We start from the raw sequence: 22,970 nt of genomic DNA, 5'->3' as shown, positions 1-22,970 counted from the left end.
ATTGTAATGTATTATTTTAGTATCAACGAAATACTTACATTACTAAGATAACAATTATTTTATTACCATTTTAGATATAATACTATGACAATGGCAACATATTTTTAAAACGTCAACTCCTACCACCGTTCTTCGGTCTTCGATAGGGTGACTAGTTGAACTTTCTAGCTGCGCCATCTGTTAAGTGTGAATGAAACTTTTTAGTTAATGGTTTAATTTTTATCCTCCTGAGTCCTGACATTTTTTTAACAAACTAAGCGTTGGTGACCTGCTTTGTTATTTTGGACAGTATTTCAAAATTCTTAGAATTCTTTATTCAATGGACAATTTGTACTTTATAAAGTACATTCGGCCGTTATTCTTAGTGTTAATTAGTCCTTTATAAAGAACGCGAGAACTTAGGAGGATATTTTAAAGTCTGCCCAGAATTATAAAAAACCTCACCATATTGCGGAAAACCAATAAAACTAATTTCTTGCACTGGTAACAATAAATTCAAATGTCATCTGTCTGTCTATTGCTGTCAATGTTTAACACTGTTTGCGCGTGTTATTTTAAAGGGATTCGATTTATAGCATTCGAACTTGGCGGATGTAGACGATATCTAATTTTGGTATTTCTACTTCTTTGGCTAGTTGATGTTGAAATATAATTTTGATAGTTTTTTATATGGCGATTAACCTTAACAGTGAAAAGGGATCACAAAATTCTATATTCTCTCGTTTATGTAATTTTTTAATGCTTCAGTTGTCTCCGCGTGGTTTCTGGAATTTTGCTATCAAGTTGCAAAAACTACAGTCACTGTTCAAGCGTACAACGTGAAGAAGAAGAATATATTTATCTTTAATATAACTGACATGGCCCTAAGCCTAAAGACCGCCATTGAGGGCAATAATAATAATAATTATTTAAAGTATTATTTTGTTTTTGTGCGTTAAAATGAAATTAGGAAGGAAAATAATTCACAATGTATAAAAGTATTTGTCATAGAAAAAGCCTGAGGGATTATAAAATATTCCTTTAAATAACATCACCGACACCGTTGTCAATATGAGTGGTAGGTACTTTATAGTGAGTGTAAATAATGTTGCAATATAAAACGTAGAACTGCTGCCCTCGCGTCAGGTTTTTTATATTCCTGATCAGCCTTTATATTTTGACGGTTTCGTGAAAATAATGTAAAAACATAGTAAAAATTATGATGCAATAAAAATTATCTAATTTAAAGCACTATTTAAAACACTTTTGGCACATTAAGCACATGCTTTAAAAATCTGCAAACTGAAATAAAGCCTATGTTTGTGTTGATATACGATTCACGTTGGTGTTTTCGTCATAATGTTTGCTTAAAAAAATATCCCAACTGTTGACTACCACAAATAAAAGATGGTCCTACTAGGGTTACTGATAAGCGATTTTAAGAGTGCCAATAGTTACTGCAGAGGTGCTCTGTTTCTCATTATATTATTTTACTCTATCTATGGTTTTCGATCTGTCAAAATCGTATTGAACGATTATATTGTCACAGACCTCATTTTCTAGCAAAAAGCAAAAAGTGAATAAAAACTTATTAATTTTAATATTTTTTAGTGCTAATCAAAGTTTTGTGTTTTAGTAAATAATATAAAATGGAGCCCATGACACTTGGGAGTCCAACACATTCGCCTTCAGGGAGCCCGAATGTCGGGTACCTGCCGCCTTTTCTTTTAGGAGAAATAAATCCTCCTGCAACACCAAGGACCAATAGTTTGTCGCCTACGAAGGGCCGTAATCTGGCTTTCGGTAAGGAATGCAACATAGACTTAAGATCTTAGTGAGTTAGTTTGAAAAAAAATACCTGTCTATTAGAAAAACTTAGGCAATCTTGTGGAAATCAAGTTATTACAGCACCAGACCGATGCTACTAATTGTACTCTATTTCAACTAGTTAGGCTCCTTAGCTGCAAGAGCACCAGCAATATGTGGAGCTTTGCTATTATGCTGAGTTTTATTTTAAACCTGCACCTGATATAGCTCTCTTAAATGAACTCCTTTTTTAGTAACAAGTCTCACATGTGGTGTTCAGCTCTGCTTTGTCTCTATCCATTAACAATATAGTAACTTAACTATTATTGTCTATAAGTAGTATTAATGGATGTAATGACCAAGAACAACCCCAAGAATGACCAAGAACAAGTCCCAACATGATCTTATACAAAAATAACACTGGTTATATTAATCAACCTCAATATTTCTGTCCGTTTGAACAGTTTACTGTATACCACAGGGATGGGGAAATAGATTTACAGATGGGTCATATACAATAATTACGAAATTTCCATGGGCCAGGGAGCAGTTATTGAATAAATTTAATTCTAATCAAGAACAAAAAAAAAAGTCATGTAGGTATTTATAATAAATTTATTGTTTTGCTGTGTTGGGTCGTTGTGAAAGATAATGTTTTGACTGTTCATTAATTAAAGCGTTGAAATTAGGCTCCAAGATACTTGAAGTAACCCGTAAAATACACTCGAGATGATGGTCAGACATCCTGTAAAATACTTGCTCACAGATATATGAAATATTTGAATAGGTATTGTTTTTGTTTATCGCGGGCCGATTTAACTTAGACTATTTCCCCATCCCTGGTATATCAGATGAGCTTTGTCCTATCTAATATTACTAACGTGTACTGAGATAGCATTGTTCATAAATTTACAGGATCACCCACACACCCTACAAGTCCAACACAAACATCCACCCCGGACCAGAAGCAGTACCGCCAGAACCTCTCGATGCACCAGCAAGCAATCTACAACCAGCAAAACATGTTCGCTAATATCCCAGCGTCACCAAACCTCTCGTACACCAGTAAGGCCACCGGGCCTCCCATTGAGGACTTGTTTGATACCATAAAAAGCAACGAACCATCCGTAAATAAATCTTTATTCCAAGAGTCGAGTTACTACAATAACTCTATGATGCAGAACTCTTATGTGAATAATGTAAATGGATCAGTAAATATGAACCAGTCGGTGGCAACGGCATGGGATGGATGCCAGGAGCAGGAGGAGTACTGGGTTACTGTGTTTGGGTTTCCACCAAATGCTGCCAATACAGTGTTGGCACGCTTTAGCAACTGTGGAGCAATTTTAGGTAAGTTATGTGAATTCTATTGTAACGCGGGACATAAAAGAAAAGAAAGTCCTAATTTTAGAGCCTTATCACACTGGTGACTTGTGAACTATTTGAAAGCGAGGCGAGGGCGCAAGAAATTCGTGCTGCTGACGTATGTACAGCATGGCGTATTAGCCCTAGGCGCGACGAACTCGTTGCGCGCTTTCCTCGTTTTTAACTCGTCTGCAAATCGCCAGTGTGATAAGACTTTTAGGGACTGTTTCAGCACCCATTGATTAATTTTGTTTGACGTGATTCACGTGATGCCGTATCCGTCTATTTAAACAGAACAAAACTAACAAATTAATGGTGGGTCTCATTTGACTCAAATGATACCACACTTATAAATAAAAAAAAAAAGAAGATATTTGCACAAGAAATTACCGAAACTAGATTTGTGGACTATCGTTCTTAGTATGGACCATTGTTTCAGACAAGCAATACCCGACGCAAGGCAACTGGGCGCACGTGCGGTACGCGACACGCGCGGAGCGCGAGCGCGCACTGGCGCTGTCGGGGCGCCAGGTGCTGCCCGGGGTCATGGTGGGGGTGGGGGCGTGCCGCGAGCCGCCGCGCGCGGCCTGCGCCAGCCCCGGGGGGCGGGGCCAGGTGAGGGACACAGCGCGAGCGCTGCCCGGGTCATGGTGGGGGTGGGGCGTGCCGCGAGCCGCCGCGCGCGGCCTGCGCCAGCCCCGGCGGGCGGGGGCCAGGTGAGGGACACAGCGCGAGGCGCTGCCCGGGTCATGGTGGGGTGGGGCGTGCCGCGAGCCGCCGCGCGCGGCCTGCGCCAGCCCCGGGCGGGCGGGGGCCAGGTGAGGGACACAGCGCGAGCGCTGCCGGGGTCATGGTGGGGTGGGGGCGTGCCGCGAGCCGCCGCGCGCGCCTGCGCCAGCCCCGGGCGGGCGGGGGCCAGGTGAGGGACACAGCGCGAGCGCTGCCGGGGTCATGGTGGGGGTGGGGGCGTGCCGCGAGCCGCCGCGCGCGGCCTGCGCCAGCCCGGGCGGGCGGGGGCCAGGTGAGGGACACAGCGCGAGCGCTGCCCGGGGTCATGGTGGGGTGGGGGCGTGCCGCGAGCCGCCGCGCGCGGCCTGCGCCAGCCCCGGGCGGGCGGGGGCCAGGTGAGGGACACAGCGCGAGCGCTGCCCGGGGTCATGGTGGGGGTGGGGGCGTGCCGCGAGCCGCCGCGCGCGGCCTGCGCCAGCCCGGGCGGGCGGGGCCAGGTGAGGGACACAGCGCGAGCGCTGCCCGGGGTCATGGTGGGGGTGGGGCGTGCCGCGAGCCGCCGCGCGCGGCCTGCGCCAGCCCCGGGCGGGCGGGGGCCAGGTGAGGGACACAGCGCGAGCGCTGCCCGGGGTCATGGTGGGGGTGGGGGCGTGCCGCGAGCCGCCGCGCGCGGCCTGCGCCAGCCCGGGCGGGCGGGGCCAGGTGAGGGACACAGCGCGAGCGCTGCCCGGGTCATGGTGGGGTCGGGGCGTGCCGCGAGCCGCCGCGCGCGGCCTGCGCCAGCCCCGGGCGGGCGGGGGCCAGGTGAGGGACACAGCGCGAGCGCTGCCCGGGGTCATGGTGGGGGTGGGGCGTGCCGCGAGCCGCCGCGCGCGGCCTGCGCCAGCCCGGGCGGGCGGGGGCCAGGTGAGGGACACAGCGCGAGCGCTGCCCGGGGTCATGGTGGGGTCGGGGCGTGCCGCGAGCCGCCGCGCGCGGCCTGCGCCAGCCCCGGGCGGGGGGCCAGGTGAGGGACACAGCGCGAGCGCGCACTGGCACTGTCGGGGCGCCAGGTGCTGCCCGGGGTCATGGTGGGGGTCGGGGCGTGCCGCGAGCCGCCGCGCGCGGCCTGCGCCAGCCCGGGCGGGCGGGGGCCAGGTGAGGGACACAGCGCGAGCGCTGCCGGGGTCATGGTGGGGGTCGGGGCGTGCCGCGAGCCGCCGCGCGCGGCCTGCGCCAGCCGGGCGGGCGGGGGCCAGGTGAGGGACACAGCGCGAGCGCTGCCCGGGGTCATGGTGGGGGTGGGGGCGTGCCGCGAGCCGCCGCGCGCGGCCTGCGCCAGCCCCGGGCGGGCGGGGGCCAGGTGAGGGACACAGCGCGAGCGCTGCCCGGGGTCATGGTGGGGGTGGGGGCGTGCCGCGAGCCGCCGCGCGCGCCTGCGCCAGCCCGGGCGGGCGGGGCCAGGTGAGGGACACAGCGCGAGCGCTGCCCGGGTCATGGTGGGGGTGGGGCGTGCCGCGAGCCGCCGCGCGCGGCCTGCGCCAGCCCCGGGCGGGCGGGGGCCAGGTGAGGGACACAGCGCGAGCGCTGCCCGGGGTCATGGTGGGGGTCGGGGCGTGCCGCGAGCCGCCGCGCGCGGCCTGCGCCAGCCCCGGGCGGGCGGGGCCAGGTGAGGACACAGCGCGAGCGCTGCCCGGGGTCATGGTGGGGTGGGGGCGTGCCGCGAGCCGCCGCGCGCGGCCTGCGCCAGCCCCGGCGGGCGGGGGCCAGGTGAGGGACACAGCGCGAGCGCTGCCCGGGGTCATGGTGGGGGTCGGGGCGTGCCGCGAGCCGCCGCGCGCGGCCTGCGCCAGCCCGGGCGGGCGGGGGCCAGGTGAGGGACACAGCGCGAGCGCGCACTGGCACTGTCGGGCGCCAGGTGCTGCCCGGGGTCATGGTGGGGGTCGGGGCGTGCCGCGAGCCGCCGCGCGCGCCTGCGCCAGCCCCGGCGGGCGGGGGCCAGGTGAGGGACACAGCGCGAGCGCTGCCCGGGGTCATGGTGGGGGTCGGGGCGTGCCGCGAGCCGCCGCGCGCGGCCTGCGCCAGCCCGGGCGGGCGGGGGCCAGGTGAGGGACACAGCGCGAGCGCTGCCCGGGGTCATGGTGGGTGGGGGCGTGCCGCGAGCCGCCGCGCGCGGCCTGCGCCAGCCCCGGGCGGGCGGGGGCCAGGTGAGGGACACAGCGCGAGCGCTGCCCGGGGTCATGGTGGGGTGGGGGCGTGCCGCGAGCCGCCGCGCGCGGCCTGCGCCAGCCCCGGGCGGGCGGGGGCCAGGTGAGGGACACAGCGCGAGCGCTGCCCGGGGTCATGGTGGGGGTGGGGGCGTGCCGCGAGCCGCCGCGCGCGGCCTGCGCCAGCCCCGGGCGGGCGGGGGCCAGGTGAGGGACACAGCGCGAGCGCTGCCGGGGTCATGGTGGGGTCGGGGCGTGCCGCGAGCCGCCGCGCGCGGCCTGCGCCAGCCCCGGGCGGGCGGGGGCCAGGTGAGGGACACAGCGCGAGCGCTGCCCGGGGTCATGGTGGGGGTCGGGGCCGCGAGCCGCCGCGCGCGGCCTGCGCCAGCCCCGGGCGGGCGGGGCCAGGTGAGGGACACAGCGCGAGCGCGCACTGGCACTGTCGGGGCGCAGGAGCTGCCCGGCGAGCTGCCCCCGGCGCGGCCTGCGCCAGCACAGCGCGCGGCCCAGGTCATACAGGGAAATTGCCAACGTCGAGCGACTTCGCACCGATGCTCATTGGGTGGGGGTCGGGGCGTGGCCGCCAAGCCGACAGCGCGCGATGTGAGGCCACGGTACGGCAGGTGGGGCCAGGTCAGCTGGACACACCGGAGCGCCTGCGTCATGGTGGGTTGGGGTGTGATTGATCCATGCCGCGCGCAGCCTGCGTCCAACACCATGGGCGGGCATCCCCAAATTTTTACACCCCGCCATGCTTTAAAGTCATGGTGGCGGGTCGTGCCGCGAGGCCGCCGCGCGCGGCCTGCGCCAGCCGTGGGCGTCCACTGTGTGTCCAGCACAGCGCGAGCAAATGCCCGGGGCCATGGTGAGGGCACCGCCGCGAGCCGCCGTGCGCGGCCTGCGCCACGCCCCGTAATGCGTGCCAGCTGAGGGTTGCGCCAGCCCCGGGGGGTGGGTGGCGTGCCCGCGAGCGCAGCGCGACGCGGGTCTGCGCCAGGTGCGGGGCGCGAGGCGTGGCCAGCGGGCCAGCGAACAGCGCCCGCTGGGCATGGTGCGGCGCGAGCCGCCGCACAGCGCCCTGGGGCGCGCCCGCGAGCCGCGGGCGCCAGGTGCCACACCGCGAGCGCTGCCCGGGGTCAGGTGGGGGCGCGCAGCGCGCCAGCCCCGGGCCGCCAGGTGAGGGACACAGCGCGAGCGCTGCCCGGGGTCATGGTGGGGGTGGGGGCGTGCCGCGAGCCGCCGCGCGCGGCTGCGCAGCCATGGTGCGGGGGCCAGGTGAGGGACACAGCGCGAGCGCTGCCCGGGGGACAAAAATATACGTGATTAGTAATGAATAAAAAATATTGACTGACTTATCAAAAAGAATGAATGTTAGAGTGTGCCTTGCTGGCATATATAAAGATTGAGTAACCCGGGCCTGATAATTTGAACACCCCATTAAGTGATGATAAAGAATCCAATTTAAGAAAACCTGCAATAGGTGACTCTGTGAGCTCTGTAAACTCTGTGATTAAGCTATAACTTTCTGATCGGCAGGCAAACGCAGGGTGCGCGTTCGCTGTGCCCGACGCCGGTGCCGTCGGCGCCGGTGCCGCAGCGCTCCACGGGGCTGATCTCCAAAGCCCTGGACTACGTGCTGGGCTGGTGACACGCGATACACCTCGCCGTCGCCCACCAGCTGTCGCTCATGGTGGAATATGAGGTGTGGACGCAGAACTAGCGATGAGAGATACAGATCTGTCAAGTCTCATCACCATCCTATACTGTTTAAGGTGTCTTAAGCATGATTTCCACCAAACGGCTCGCATCTGAACAAATCGGAGAGAATTTTACAATCTTTAAACAATACTAAATCATGTCTACAGTATTTAAACTGTATATTACCAAGGCACACGCAGCAGGTTTACCGCGAGCGTCTGCCGCGACACGCGATCGTAGCCGAAAGTATGCTGTGACGCGCGATCGACTCCGTTCGCCTGTCGTCGTATTTGATCGGATTCTTTCGGCTGTCGTCGTGTGGGTTCGAAGCCGTAGCCGGGTGGCACTATTCATTAGCGACGGGACTGGACGGAGCTGATCGTATGCGTCGACATCCGGCCAGCAGGGCTATCTACTCTGGGCTCTGACACTTATACTATTTAATACGAGAGCGAGAGGGACGGTACGACACGAACTTCGAGTTTCGTAGTAGCCCTGCAGACGCGTTCGGCTGTCGCCCCATCCGTTTGCATTCTTTCCGATCCGATCCGATTCGAGCCGTTTGGTGGAAATCATGCTTTAAACTTAAGATTTGACTGAATATCCTTGTTGTTTTACATAATATTTAAGGTTCCGCACATCAGAAGCAAAAAAAAGGAACCCAGTTTTTGAACATTTGGAAGTTTGAACGTCCTATGGGATTGCCGAGGGAGGTTCAAGAAAGTAGAGGCACTATAAGAGTAATCCGTTTGTTTACACGAATTGAGTGAATGTTAGTTATAAAGGGTTAATTAAGCTATGTAAATAATGTAACAGTTGAACCAACTAGTGATGTAACCAATATTCGCATATTCGCAATATCTGATGTGAATATTTTGCAAATGTATTTGGCACTGGAAAGTAAAACTTTCTTCAAACAAATTAATAAATCACAAAAAAAAATTGAAAATAATCTGAATTTTAATTATTAACTTCAGCTCGACAAAGTAAACGAAAACACGTTATTTTCTGTAGTTTCGTAAAAGAACTATCAAAATATAAGATAGTACTTTTGGCAATGACTAAAAAAGCGCATATTCATATACGCAGATGTAAAGCCGAGTTTAGACGTGCAAGAAAAATCGTGCAAGTTGCACTACATTGCGGCACTCGATTGACCACTACAAACTCGTTGGATTTAAGCCTTCACAGCCTCGCAATGTAATGCAACTTGCACGATTTTTCTTGCAAGTTAAACTCTGCTTTAAAAATAGAACGTTAGTTACATCACCAGTAAGGAAGCAATCCGTCTTGAGAGGTCCGGCACCTTTTAAAAGTAAAGATATTAGAACTATTAAATCGTATACGTAGTTGAATTGACGACCTAACATTTGGCATATCATTAAACTTGTGTATATAGTTAAATTTCAATATCTTTAAAACCAGAGATGGTCACTCGTTATGTAGTACACAGTCAAGTTCTTTCATACTTGGAACGAAAATTTTATCAAAAATATAGCGGAAATAACACTTTGTCGAACGACCGCAAAAGTGTGAAGGACACTGTAGTCGGCCGCATTCGGCGATCGAAAGCTGCCACCGCCTTAATATGGCTGCCGCAGTAGACGGACAGAATAATGTAAAGGCGACGGTCGTTCGGCGAATTAGTTTGAAACAAGTTCGGCTACCGCATTAGGCGAACAACAAAGTGTAATTTCCGTGTAAACACGACTATTGCTAACGGTATAGAAGCGTGTTCAGATATTTTTGATTGAATTTTTGCTCACAAGTATTATCAACTCGACTGTACACATCAAAGTACAGAATAATATTTTTTTTAACAGAATAATTTTCGTTCCCTACTTTTAAAAAGGCTTGTACCATCAACCAAATAAGTGGTCTATCAATTTTTAAACAACTTCCTATCAAATGAATATGTCGTTAAAGTCGAACTTTCAAGTTGACAGACACGTCTATTGGCATTATTGTTTTATGACATGCAAACGATTATCATCTTTAGGGTGATAGACCACATATTTGGCTGATGGTACCTCAAAATCGATAATTTTTCTGGTGACCTTTTGAATTTTTTTTCAGTGGTTAATTTTTTTGACGTATTGATTTGAGGTACGCGATTTTTCCCATGTATTTAGTGACGATTTGTGCTGGTCTCTTGGTTGTATAGTCAGCGGCAGATGAGTGCTTGTGGAACTCAAATTGATCAAAATTAGTGATTGATTTAGGCATTACTTTGTAGAGTGCTAATCAATGAAATGTAGCAGGAAAGGAAGAGGAAGTTATGAAAGCCAAAATAAAACTATAGTTTCATAATTGCTACTGAACTGATGTTGTAACAAAACTGAGAAAACTGTAGCCAAACTGAATCCTAGTGTTTCCAGTTTTGTTAAACCTTTCTTCCTGTTGTTGCCTTTATGTATTTTATGCACCATCAGCCAAATTATACGGTCTACCACCATGTCATAAAACAAATAAAGTCGATAACACGTGTCTGTCAGGTTGAAAGTTGACTGTAGCGACGTAGGTATTCATTTGATTAGATATTGTTTAAAGATTGATTGGCTGACCATACCATAAAGAAAGAGTTATTTTATGACATCATTTTGAGATTCGCAACTGCCCATTTGCCCATCCACTTTTACTGATAGATTGTGCTAAAAATAAATCGCCTTATTTTTTTTAATGACCAGATGACCGTGGTCTAAGATGATAGACTGCAAATTTGACACTGAACGAAAAACCATCTAAATTATACTGAAACTGGTTTATTGAAAAACAAAAGTGCAGTGGCGGACTAAGCCCGTCAGAGGCCCGGAGTGGCAAAGCTGAAGCTTGAAGCTGAGCTTTAAAAAAAATTTAGGTACTAAGCACATTTTTAAAGTCTTGTTTAGGATTTGATTGTTTGGGAACGCGGAGGCATTAGGGGGCCCCCCAAGAACGGAAGCCCGGGGCGGGCCGCCCTTCCGCCCCCCTGTTAGTCCGCCACTGCAAAAGTGTACTTTACGCTGGGAATAATTAAAATCTAGCATTTGCCTATGCAAACTACAATACTATTATTGTCTTATTAGATCATGCATGATACATAGTACACTAAGAAAATCGGGATAAAAAGTAGCCTTCGTATTATTCCAGATGTCCAGCTATCTATATATCAAATTTCATCCAAATCTGTCCAGCCGTTTTAGCGTGAAGGAGTAACAAACATGCATTCAAACTTTCGCATTTTTAACAGTAATAGGAAAAAAACATTTGTAACTATGTGTGTATATCTGAATCAGCACGCTTCAGTTTCAAAGGTCATACAAATCATGTCAACGACCTTACTATTAAAAACAAGAAATAATGTGAATTGATCTATGGAAAATATATGCACCAAGATTGGAATAAAACTTGTTACCATTATAATATATAATATGTAAATTTCGAACTTCGTTGAGTTTTAGAAGTGGTTATTAAAACAAAACTATTTTCAATATTTCTGGTAATTTTTGTAAATAGTTTCAACTCTGTACTTAATGCTAGTTCAAATAGTTTTTTAACTGTAATTAAGAAAAGTAATCAATTGTTTAAAGTACATAAAATAAAACATGCATTTCTCAAAGTATTTATACTTTATTTCTAAATATTAAATACAAAACCTTATCAATAAATACATTTTAACCGGCGATTAATTATTAACAGATTTTCTTAATTTCTAATTAAATAGATTATTTTTTATTGCATTTTCAAGAAGCATTTCATTTTAATCTTTATTTATTTTTTACAATAAAAAAAGAAAAATTATAAGATAGCAAGAGAAACCGTCATAGTTTCTCTACATGCATTAAGTGAATTAAAATAAAATTTATTTTAATACAAAAAAGATCGAAACAAAAAGTATATTACCTAGCAATGTTTAGTTTTGTAGTTTCTGACCTCTGGGAGTCTTCAAATGTTATATTTTTTACATCAATGATTTCGTAAGTTTGCTTCTTAAAATATTTGTTTGAAAAATACTTTATATTAATAGTTTGAACGAGTAATAACTAGATTAGCAATAAAAATTGTTTATTTTCTAATTAATCACATTTATTAATTCAAGATAACTTCTATCAAATATAATTTAAACTAATTACATTTTTATAAAGTATGACATATATTTTGCAAATGACATAAAATGTAAGGCGACAATATTTCTTATTACACGAGAAGATGGTGGAAGTGTCCCCCTTGCCATAAAAACTCAAAGAAGATTTTGAGTATGTCATAATATCTATTTTACTAAAATATGTTGTTACCATCAAATATATTATTAGTTGTATAGCCACTACGATGTATCTAAAGCCAGCTGTATATTCAAATTCAAAATCTTTATTGCTTTCACATAGTAATAACAGTAGAATGTCTCACAAGCTGTTAACTATTACATGGTGTTACAAAAATACCCCAAAAGCAAAGAGGGGGTTAAAGGGCCCCTTACAAAGAGTTCATTGATACTAGAAGACCATTAAAGTACTATTTTTATATAAAATACCCCGGCCAGAGTGACCAATGAAATAATCATAGCCCTTTCGAACCCAGCGGTTATGATTGTGCGGGCGACATTTGAATTTTGAACTTGACATGAATTTTACATAAAGTCCATTGTCGTAATTCTTTTCATACTTGGCTGGGTTCGAAAGGGATAGAAACAACTGAATACCCTTCTGTTAAAATAGTCTATGCCAACAGATTTATTGACAAGACAGTCTCCTTAGGTTGACCATACTTTTTTTATGTTATTTATTTGGGTAGTTGTAACACTATACAGACCTACACTTGTACAGTCAAAGGCAGTGTCCCGTTTCACAGATAAAATCTGTATGTCTAAAATTGAGGCCCTGGTAAGCATAATGCAGCAATTAATACTACTCCATTCCTAATTTGCTGATCTTGTTTTAAATTTGCTTCCAATGAACGTCGTCTTGCCATTAGTCTGTGCATCTACTGCGGCGGCCATGTTTAACCTTTAAACGACTCAGTCGGCAACACACGACAGCTGAAAATCGTGCCATAGGCGTCATGCCGACATTTCTGGCGCCTATGGCACGGTTTTCAGCAATTTTTTTTTGTCATGTGTAGCCGTCTGTGGCGTTCAAAAGGTGGAGCGGACACACCGCTGCTCAAAACACGGAGACGGTGCGGAATCGCAGGGACTTGACCGCATGCTCTCAACGCAAAGTCGAGAGGTTTACGGCACGTCACTGCGATTCCGCACCATCAGCGTACTTTAAGGGGATCCCATGCCCCAATGACCTTCGATCTGAATTCCTTAGTTTTCCAATGATTTTTGTAGCTTATTATATTAACAACAACGGCTTTAAGCAATATAGTATCCCATATTTACTTCAAAGTTTATTGTTTTCGAGATATTTGGAATCAAAGTTAAACAATTTTAGGCCAAAAACCTGGTTTTCTGGCCATAACTTTTGTGGTAAATAGTTTCAAATGAAAACCCTGGACCAGTTTTTAGAGACGTCAAACACGAACCCAAATATGTAGATTTCGTATATGTTAGATCTTTCACGTGAATAGAGATACGAAATAAGTGTTTTTTCAGACAATGTTTAAAAAAATCATATAATATGAAGTATTCCTTTTTTTTTAATCCGGTAGTCAAAAATGGAGATAAAAAATTGGAGAACCGATAGCCGTTTGACTTATAATTCTATCTGTAGTGCAAAAGTAGGAGATACGATTCAAAACTTGTCAAAAATCGATGAAAGCCTCAGGTCTTAAGCAGCGGTGTGGAGAGCATGCGATAAAATCGTGACGCTTACGGCACGTCACTGTTATTCCGTACCGTCTTCGTATTTTGAGCAGCGGTGTGGCCGCTCCTATAAGGAAGTTGCAGCTGTCGCTCGCCGAAGTACGACTGTTTTTTTGCACTGTTGCAGCTATCGACTAAATGTAATTACCACGCAACATTTGTAGCTCTCAAAATCAGAGTTAGGATCAAGGGTTATCCGCTATCATGTTTCCTCAAGGCATAGGGGCAATACTGGCTGACCCATTCAGCAAACAAATTTACTGTCATTCATCATTACTAGTAGTATTATGACAATGTAGTTGTTGTAACTGAAAACTGTTTCAATATAAGTAGATTAGTAGATTAAAATGCTCTTCATGTAGCTTCTATTTACAAAAATCCTCAATACTACTGTCATAGAATTGTTTTATTAATAAATTAACATACCGTCCAGTTACAACTTTGGCTGTTCTATAGTGGCATTAGCTAGGTCCGTCATCTTTGGGTATTTGATGTTGTGTTTGTCTAACTCATTTTGGGACCACAGGATCATTCGCAGGAGGCTGCAGAGTTTCGGGTTGGTGTACTCTTGGTTTTCCATTTTGAGTATGGCTGCGTTGAGTTCACTGGCGATCTGTAAGGAAAAACATGCATGTTGAATATTTGGGTCGGAGGTGGTTTACCTCTAGAGTTTGTCAGATTTTATAACCTTAAACCTTTAGAAGGCCCCATTTATTGGATTGGAGCATACTACCAAAGAATCAAAAGCAGCTATCGAATGCATACCTGACAAAGAATATTTTAAAGCTAGTCGTATTTTCAATAATTACAATGGAAATTGTGACGTATTATGAAAGCAATAAAGTTCAGTTTCTAACTCAATGCAAGTGGTCGCTAAATCGCCTCTGCCTTATTAAGAGTTAAATACATAATTATGGTATTTGACAACTTCTGAATTATGAAAATATAGATATATAGACATTGTTTAGCAAAGAGAAAACTTAAATCGGTTGATACTTGGATTTATGACGATTTATTGAAAAATCTATATACCTGTTTCCAAAACGCTTTTCTCTATGCAGCAAGTGTGGCACTATTTGCGTGTGACGTCACATGCAAATGTCTTCCTCTGTCTAATCTTGAATTTTAAACCTTTATAACTTTGTTATTTGTAAAGGTAGCTTAAAAATTGATTCTCTATTCGATAACAGGCATTGTGAAGTTTTAATTTATAATACATAAAAAAAGATCAAATACCGTATCGTATTGCTAGGTCTATAGGTATATTTTTAAAATTTTATATGAGGTGCTGAGGTGAGGAGATGAACGACTGAGAAGGGAGGGCGCAAACAGTGCCACTCTCACGGTTAAAAAACCTGGCTGCACATCCCCAACTTCCTGGAGCTTACTACGGGGAGGAGAGAGGAGGGGTTTCATATCTACTGCAGTCTCGCTTCAGCCATTTGTTGGAAAACCAGGAGACGAGCATGCATTCTCCTGTTACGCTCTGTGGGGAGCTTGAGTCAGTCTTGGTTGATCCACATTGGTTTCTTCCTAGACCGACCTAGCCCTTAAAACTAGCTGCATTTCAACGTGGGTGTGACTACTTTTGTGCCTGCTTTTGGCACGTGGTGCAAGGCATTTAGGTATAACCTTTTGACACGTGATGCAAGGAGTGAAGGTTACCTTTTGGCTGTGGCTGGGCAGCAGCAGGTCGGCGAAGGGCGAGGCGTGCGGGTCGGGGAAGGCGAGCAGCGCCAGCGAGCGCTCGAGCTCCGTGAGCGCCGTGCGGTCGGCTGCGCCCGCCTCCGCCAGCGCCGCGGACGCGAATGACAGCGCCTCCTCGGCGCGCCCGCCGCGGATCAGCTCTAGCAGTTGCAGTTGCTGCACGAACATGTAACTGCTATCAGCAGCAGCAGCGCCATGGCATTCACTCAATGGGGAATGGATCAAAACTTTAGAAACGCTTGAAACTTTTTTTTGATGGGATTTCTAATGAACAGAAAAAAATATCAGATTTTTTAAGTAGCATGAATTAATGTAAAAAAGTTATAGAGTTATCTTTACCGCCAAATTACGATAGTCTGGTCGGTTGAGGGGTTATTTGTTTTGTTCCATAGCCCAGAACTCATTCGTTTTAATAAGTGACACTCTTAAAAGGCCCGGATAATACCGACCCTGTTTTTCATGTACAGTTGTTTGTAAACTTCTGAGCATAAATTTGGTCAAAATTATGTGAACACGAACACAACTCTATTGTTAACGGCGTAGGAGCGTGTTCAGATATTTTTGATAAAATTTTTGGTCAGAACTTTACAAACTCGACTGTACACACCCATAGAAACTCATGTTCTTTTCTATGGGCGTGTAAATAAAAACAGGGTCGTAATTTCCATGTCGATATTATTATCCGGGCCAGTAAAGTGTCACCTGTCAAAAGGAATGAGTTGAAGACACATACTTTTTTTTTGTTCTGGGCTCTGTAACAACCCGTAATCGACCGGACTAACGTAATTTGGGGGTAAAGAACTCTTTAATGTTTTTTCAATTAATTGATACTACTTAAAAATCTGATATTTTTTTGTTAATTAGAAAGGTTATTCCTATCGATAAAAAAAGTTTCAAGCAGTCGTAAATTTTTCATCCATTTCCCATTTCAGGGTAGGAAGCGCTGCTAGGTCGCGACGCGTTCCCTTGAGAGTTTCAAAAATTTGCGGAAATTTGCAGCAGAAACGGCTCCATCTTTTGATTGCATTGCGTTGGCTTAGAAGTTTGATTTTTTCACAGCTCCAAGGGACAGTAGACATCAGTATTTGATATAAATTTCAGCTTGATACCTCCACGCATTCCTGAGAAAAAGGGTCTTGACAGACAGACAGACAGATGGACAAAAAGTGATCCTATAAGGGTTCCGTTTTTTCCTTTTGCGGTGAAAAAAAAAAACAAAGTGTGGCAAAGTAACACTGACAACAAGCAATTTTAGCAAAAACAGACCTGCAAATGGAAGTACAAGTATCTATCATTGTCCAACAACTCGGGATGCAGTGCGTTGACCATGGCAATGGCGTCAGGTATGCGTCCGTTCTGCACAGCTTCGCGGATCATGATGCGCTCGTCCAGTGAGCTGCAGAGAGCTGGCTCCTGTAGCCCTGCCTCTTGTTGGAACTTCAGTGCGGCTTCTTTGAAGCCCTCTGTAAAAATTTGTCAGTCAAAGGTCAAATATCTTTATTTGATTAAGACTATAAAAAAGCTTATTCCATTTTTCAACAGAGGAGGAAACCAACAATAGATATGAGGTATTTTTTAATTTAAAAAAAATCCACAAAATTTTTCTTTGAACGTTAAGTTGAGCCAGTGTTGTAACTAATAAAGCTAAACATTTAAATTTCGTCTTTTGTTTGTTTCTGAAGAATATGAAGAATAAAGATTTCAGCTATCTATCTATGAAGTAAGATAACTATAACTTTGGCTTAAATGTGACCTGAGGTCAGGTCAGAAACATTAAGAGTTAGACAATACAATATGCTAATGTTTCTGACACTCACAAGCACGATCAAACTACAGTTTTTGTATAAGGAAACTACAGAAACATAGGTAATACATACAGCCACTGGTCTGAGATTCCATATCACTTGTCATTGAAAATATTGTAGTTATAATTTTGACTATAACATACTTCCTGTTTTCTTGAGTTTGACGTTATAGCAATTACAGTCAATGAACAGATGTTCTTGCAATATTTTCATACAAAGCCCAATACAAATTTTTAAAACAAAGAAATTTGTATCACACACAAAACCACTACATGTTTTCAGCTACAAAAGAGTTAGCATATTTGTTCTCAATGCATGCTGCTTGCTAAATATGCTAAATTCTCTCCCATTGACACATTCTAACTGCATCTAATGTGTGTAAGTGTATTAATATTTTGTATGTCAGAAATAAAAAAAAAACTGCATTCAAGTCTTGTTTGTTTCAAAGAATACAAATTCTGCAGATTAAAATAAAAATAGAAAAAGATAGCCTTATATATGGCACATTGTAACCAGCATTTTTCTTTGTTTCTCTACTCTTGTTAAAAAAAACTTTAACATCATTTTTAGTTATGATAGAACCTGTATGTTCTACAACACTAGAATAGGGCAAATACAAAAGCAATTGGAAATATGAGACATTAGTGAGGTCAATGCAAAAAATATTTTAAAGATTTTAGATTGACCTGCGGTTTTTTTTTACATTATTTTTTATTGGTATTCTACCCTCAAAATATTTTCGCAAATGTAACGAGAATATAAGTTACAGAAAATAGCTTACGCTTACCTGTAACTAAATAATTCATAATTAGCATGTTCATATCTGTCCTCGAAATCTGCAAGTCGTCGCCTTTGCTGCGATCTGGCAGCTTTCGATCCGACTTGTCGCTCGAGCTGTTACTGTTCGTGGAAGGTTCAAAACTCATCTTTGATTTATTATTTACACGATCGAAACAATGGATAAAGATAATTTACTGACTGAGAAAATATTTACTGTATTGACGAGTGAATGCAAAATTTACCTCGCATGACAGTGACAGTTATAAACCACAGAGTACAAATTTGCATACTTGGAAGAAAGCGTTTTATTTGAAGGCTAGAGTAGCGTAGATGCAGTGCTCAAACTTCTCGATCGATATTAAAATTAAAAATGTAAATCGTGTAAGGTGAACGTACACTCGAGTCGAGCACTCGCTCGACACTGTCCCAATAGTTGCCATCTTTAATCTTATGTCATTAGCAATAGAGATGACAGCAGGGTGTAGTCTATTAGGCATTAGCGTGTTGAGCACTCGGACGTTTACCTTATATCAAAGAGTATAAGTACCTATTTATATAGAGGGGCTATTACTAAATTCGAAGTTCGTATCTTGACTGTCCCGCTGACGCTTATATATATTTTTTAATACGAGAGTTGGGTCAGATAATGGTGCCGATCACTGTACAGGTCTCGACTTCACTAGTTTTAGTTCACCATAGGCTTGAGAAAGACTTAATTTCGCACAACATACTCTTGCTTGAGAGGCCATAGGTCAAACCAACTGTGATTGCGTTTAAAAAAAAATGGCCTTGCGTGTCCTAGTAGGTGCCTGCCGTGCATCTGACATTGCATCACGCGCGCAAATCAATCCCCGCTTTGTTTCTGAATTTCATTTTACCATTCAACAAGCACTTTATGTATTTGCAATCTCGAAAATGATTCGTATTTGAATCATAAGTAGTTTTGGTTTACAGTATGGCCACTTTTTGTGAAGAATTTGTTCAGAGTTACGATTCCTAGCTTATATTATAAATTCGGTGGGAGACTACTCTGATATTTGACAGCGATCGAAAGAGGTACGGAATGGTTGAGACAAATAACAGACAATTACGGGTAATTAGCTAATTTATTTTCAGTTCTTAAACGCCGACTTACTAATAATGAGCTGATAATACAATTTAAAAAAAGACCTATCCTAGATTTTTATTGAATAATGCTTGGTAACAAATTATATCCTTTTTGTATTCAATAAAAAGTTACTAACTAAATAATAATATAAAACAAACTCCCAATAATGCTTACCTGCGTTCGTACTTCCGCACACGGAGGCCGGAGCTGCATTGGAGAACCGAGACATTCGCTACATTATTGAGAAATAACTTAAATGAATTTAAATAAAGCTAATTTATCATTTTAATGATAAGCCGTGTATGTATCAGCGAAGAGTTAATTTTGAGGAATAGTACTATAGTTACACTTGACTAAATATCGTCACCATAAATACAAGTTTAGATCGCTAAATTAAATATATGCCAAAGTCTGGTACACGAGGCCTTCGCACTAATCAACCGGCGCGGGACGCCTTACCAAGTACAAAATTATAATTTAAACTACAACTATAATTCGACAAAAGTACAATAAAAAATACCAATCAAAATTATGGCTAACAAAACTGAGGACATAGATTTCTTAACAGGCACTCTGCGTGAATTTATTACTTGTGTTAGTACTAAGTTCCTATAGCCCGGAGCCCGCTCGGTATTGACACACTTCACTGCAGCCCATTTATTTATCCGCTGGATACCAACACCTTAAGCTTGCATGCCGTGCAAGCATATTGCTCACGCAAGTCTAGAATTACGAAATTGCTTAAACTTAAGTTTCAGTGTCAACGTCGAGCTATAATTCAGCTATGTTACAAGCTTTTATTTACTTGCTCTGTTTGTTGTTGGTGGGTCAAATCTTGTTAGTTCATAACCCACTCTCAGTGGTCGGATTGACTCGGAATTTGGTATAATGTAAATGTAAGTTGGACGACAACGTTACCTACCTGCACGAGTAAACAAAACGTGCAATCAGCAAAAAAAGCTTGTATTAAATTTTTTATTTTCTATAGAAACTTTTGTTTGCTATAGCATGCCTAAAAAGTGTCTATTTCACATTTGTCAAAGTTACCAGGAGTTTGATAGTAGTATAAAGAGAAAAAAAAGAATAGATGTAGTTTCGATGACCACGCAATAATCAAGTATCGCCAACAAAAAGGCAACAGTAAACATACATATTTCGTCAAAATCTTATTAATAAACAAGTCAATATTGACAAATCAGCCTTTGAGAAATGAGAACTGTGGTCAAACGGGCACAGAGGCTTGCTAGCAAGCAAAAGGAGTGTGCGCCCCAAGCTTTAGGCTAAAAACGTGTCTAACACGCCTGGGGCTGCAGTGAGTAACGTACAGGCCCGGAGAGTTGTTACACAATTAGAAAATATACAAAACACCGTCGGCTGTCGGCGAGCGCGAGCGGGCGGCCGCCCGCCCGGCTCCATCCTCAGTCTATGAACACAATTATCCAGCGAACCTTACCTAAAGCATTACAAGCTAATGTGTATGTGGCATGAACAAAGCCGTGGAATCAAACCCTGTCAATATTGTGAAACATATATATATTACAATTACGATCATTTCAAACGGAGGTGGGCAGCGACTTTGTATTATATAATTCCTTAATACTGTATACCTATAGTTGGCCAGCAAAATGCATTTCACAATATCAATGGCAGTAAAATTCCACCAGCGATCACAATGTCTTGTTTAAATTAGGATATACTCCTTATTCTTGCATATAATTTTCACATATACCAAAATATGTTTGTCTTGATATATCTTGCAGCTTAACACCGCTCGGCCGACACCATCGTTATTAGGACAGATCTGAAAACAAAAAGGCATTTCAAAATAAGCAGGGTTATCTTATCTTACAATAAAGTTTTAATCTGGGGCACGGTAGTGCCCCGCCAAGTCGAGCGCGAAGCAAACACTGCCGTACCATCCTTTACTGGAACCATTTCGCCGCATTTTCAGGCCCCTATTTGAGAACCTCTGGATAAGACCAGAACGCAGAAATTTTCGTCATATCGTTCAAAACCAAAGTATTAGAGATCGACATTTCCGTCTTACGTCATTTAGCTAAGAATTAAGGAAACTTCACACGCACCATTGAATTGCTACTATAGCCAAGCCCTCTTTGTTAGGAGAGAGCCCAGCAGTGGGACGTATATAGGCTGGGATGATACCGACTTTACAAAAAATATTAAACTTGGTGGGCCGCTTTTTTATATTCAAATTAACTTTGATTTTTTTTAAAAACAAGATATAATCAATATGACATTAGTAGCAAAAGGTGTCACCTGCATTAATATCTGCCACAGTGGAGTGTGCAAAAATATCTGACATGTCTTACCAGTCTGGAAATGCAGTAATAACAGATATTCTATAGAAGTTAGTTGTGTCAGTTATTGGTGCTGGTGATTGTATGAGGTTTAGTTTACCACTAAAAAGTATTGATGTTCTGGGCGTATATGGTGTGTACTCATACTCACAGCTAGGCACTAAATCCTGATGCATGTGATGCTCAGCGTCCATTCCGTGAGGCAATGCAAGTGGTCGGCGGGGGCCGGCGACTTGTACCCACTAACGTATAAAGAAGTTAGATTGTCCGCGTATTGAGTCTCAACATTTACTGGATAAGACTTAAGACTCAACATTCTTTAATACGTGAGTGGGTACAACTCAACGGCCAAGTCATACCAACATTAATTATACTAATAAAGAAAAGCAGTAAGGAACCTAGATTGGCACGATTTGTCTAGATTTCATTACTTTTAGATAAAACAAGCAGCTCCATCGAGACTTGGCTAGTTTGTGGGATGTAAATTACTTCCATTTAAACAAGAACAGTAGCCTTGTTGTAGTTGATGATGCACATACAATTTCGATATAATCTTAATCCTGTACCAGATAGATAGCTTTAACATGGGTAAATCAAAATTTGGACAAATTAACAGTTTGACGAACTGAATATGTACCAGGTGGGACCAATATGAAATTAGTAGCAAAAGGTGTCACTCATTAATATCTTTTTTTTTTTTTTTATCGACTGAAGGCAACGAGCAAGTGGGTCTCTATGGTAAGAGATCACCACCGCCATAAACATTGCAAGACCAGGGTAATTGCAGATGCGTTGCAACCTAGAGCCTAAGATGGGATACTCAAGTGCAGTAATTTCACGGTGTCTACTCTCAACGCGAAAACAACAGTGGAAGCACTGCTGCTTCACGGCAGGATTAGCGAGCAAGTGGTGGTAGGATCCGGGGGGACTTGCACAAGGTCCTACCACCTGCAAAACATTCTGCCAAGTGGTGTGCACAAATATGTCTTACCAGTCCTAGAAATGCAGTAATATCAGATATTTATAGAAATTTTGTTGTCAGTTATTGGTGCTGGTTTTGTATGAGGTTTAGTTTCCTCAACTGTATGTTATTGATGTTCTGGGCGTTATATGGTGTGTACTCATACTCACAGCTAGGCACTAAATCCTGATGGTGATGCTCAGCTCCATTCCGTGAGGCATGCAAGTGGTCGGGGGCGCGCGCTGGACCTGTGATCACATCATAAATTGAATCTTAAGAATATCATGGCACTTACTGTTGGCCCTTTACAAATAAGTACAAAGTATACTTTAGGTACATATGTATAAGACCTAACAGAAAACATTTTTATTTTTTATACATTTTTTAAATATATACTGTAATCCTAAACGAAAACTCAGGATGATGACTCAAAAGATAATTAAAAAACTTCCAGCATGTTCTACAGAGCTAAACATACTGAGAAGCTGGCTGGGAACCAACAAAAAGAAAATTAAAATTTACGAAGAAGTGAAAATTAAGATTACTATTTGTGTATGTCTAATGGCGCTCCCACACTGGCTGTTGTAAGTTTTATAATAACGTTATAAACATTTGAAAATATGACGAAACGGTTTGAGAAAAGGTAGGTAGTGCCCCACCTTCTTTTTCTCTTTTGTTGCCAAGTAGAAAAAAAACACTTAGCAACAGCCAGTGTGGGGGCACCATAAAATGCAAGGTAGAAA

General features: G+C 44.5%; 3 protein-coding genes and 1 long non-coding RNA gene across 4 annotated transcripts in view; 1 reads left to right on the top strand and 3 right to left on the bottom strand.

Annotated features, from left to right (window-relative positions):
- Positions 1-22,970, bottom strand: part of LOC141433730 (vacuolar protein sorting-associated protein 16 homolog) — a 100,404-nt gene that overhangs the window by 32,887 nt on the left and 44,547 nt on the right. The gene's annotated exons all lie outside the window — the stretch shown is intronic.
- Positions 1,492-11,708, top strand: LOC141433578 (nucleoporin Nup35-like). Its single transcript, XM_074095683.1, has 4 exons — positions 1,492-1,782; positions 2,701-3,135; positions 3,590-3,794; positions 7,602-11,708. The coding sequence occupies exons 1-4, from the start codon at positions 1,629-1,631 to the stop codon at positions 7,711-7,713; spliced, it is 906 nt and encodes a 301-aa protein (XP_073951784.1). The 5' UTR covers positions 1,492-1,628; the 3' UTR covers positions 7,714-11,708.
- LOC141433577 (glucose-induced degradation protein 8 homolog) lies at positions 11,550-18,102 on the bottom strand. The gene is made up of 4 exons (XM_074095682.1): positions 17,848-18,102; positions 16,522-16,718; positions 15,214-15,411; positions 11,550-14,161 (listed from the first exon to the last, which is right to left on the bottom strand). The coding sequence occupies exons 1-4, from the start codon at positions 17,984-17,986 to the stop codon at positions 13,982-13,984; spliced, it is 714 nt and encodes a 237-aa protein (XP_073951783.1). The 5' UTR covers positions 17,987-18,102; the 3' UTR covers positions 11,550-13,981.
- Positions 18,928-21,493, bottom strand: LOC141433846 (uncharacterized). Its single transcript, XR_012451965.1, has 2 exons — positions 21,418-21,493; positions 18,928-20,749 (listed from the first exon to the last, which is right to left on the bottom strand). It is a non-coding gene; the product is annotated as an uncharacterized lncRNA (long non-coding RNA).

The sequence above is a fragment of the Choristoneura fumiferana genome, chromosome 12, assembly GCF_025370935.1.
Source record: "Choristoneura fumiferana chromosome 12, NRCan_CFum_1, whole genome shotgun sequence".
Lineage (NCBI taxonomy): Eukaryota > Metazoa > Arthropoda > Insecta > Lepidoptera > Tortricidae > Choristoneura > Choristoneura fumiferana.
Note: the sequence above shows the minus strand (reverse complement) of the source record. Positions and strands in the feature narration are given on the sequence as shown.

Bases quoted from the DNA above. Each gene is read 5' to 3' on its own strand.
- LOC141433578 (XM_074095683.1), top strand. From the start codon at position 1,629: ATGGAGCCCATGACACTTGGGAGTCCAACACATTCGCCTTCAGGGAGC. The intron at 1,783-2,700 runs GTAAGGAATGCA...ATAAATTTACAG, and splicing joins GGGCCGTAATCTGGCTTTCG to GATCACCCACACACCCTACA. The intron at 3,136-3,589 runs GTAAGTTATGTG...CCATTGTTTCAG, and splicing joins CAACTGTGGAGCAATTTTAG to ACAAGCAATACCCGACGCAA.
- LOC141433577 (XM_074095682.1), bottom strand. From the start codon at position 17,986: ATGAGTTTTGAACCTTCCACGAACAGTAACAGCTCGAGCGACAAGTCG. The intron at 16,719-17,847 runs GTAAGCGTAAGC...AAATTTTTACAG, and splicing joins TATGAATTATTTAGTTACAG to AGGGCTTCAAAGAAGCCGCA. The intron at 15,412-16,521 runs GTCTGTTTTTGC...ATGTTCGTGCAG, and splicing joins ACTTGTACTTCCATTTGCAG to CAACTGCAACTGCTAGAGCT.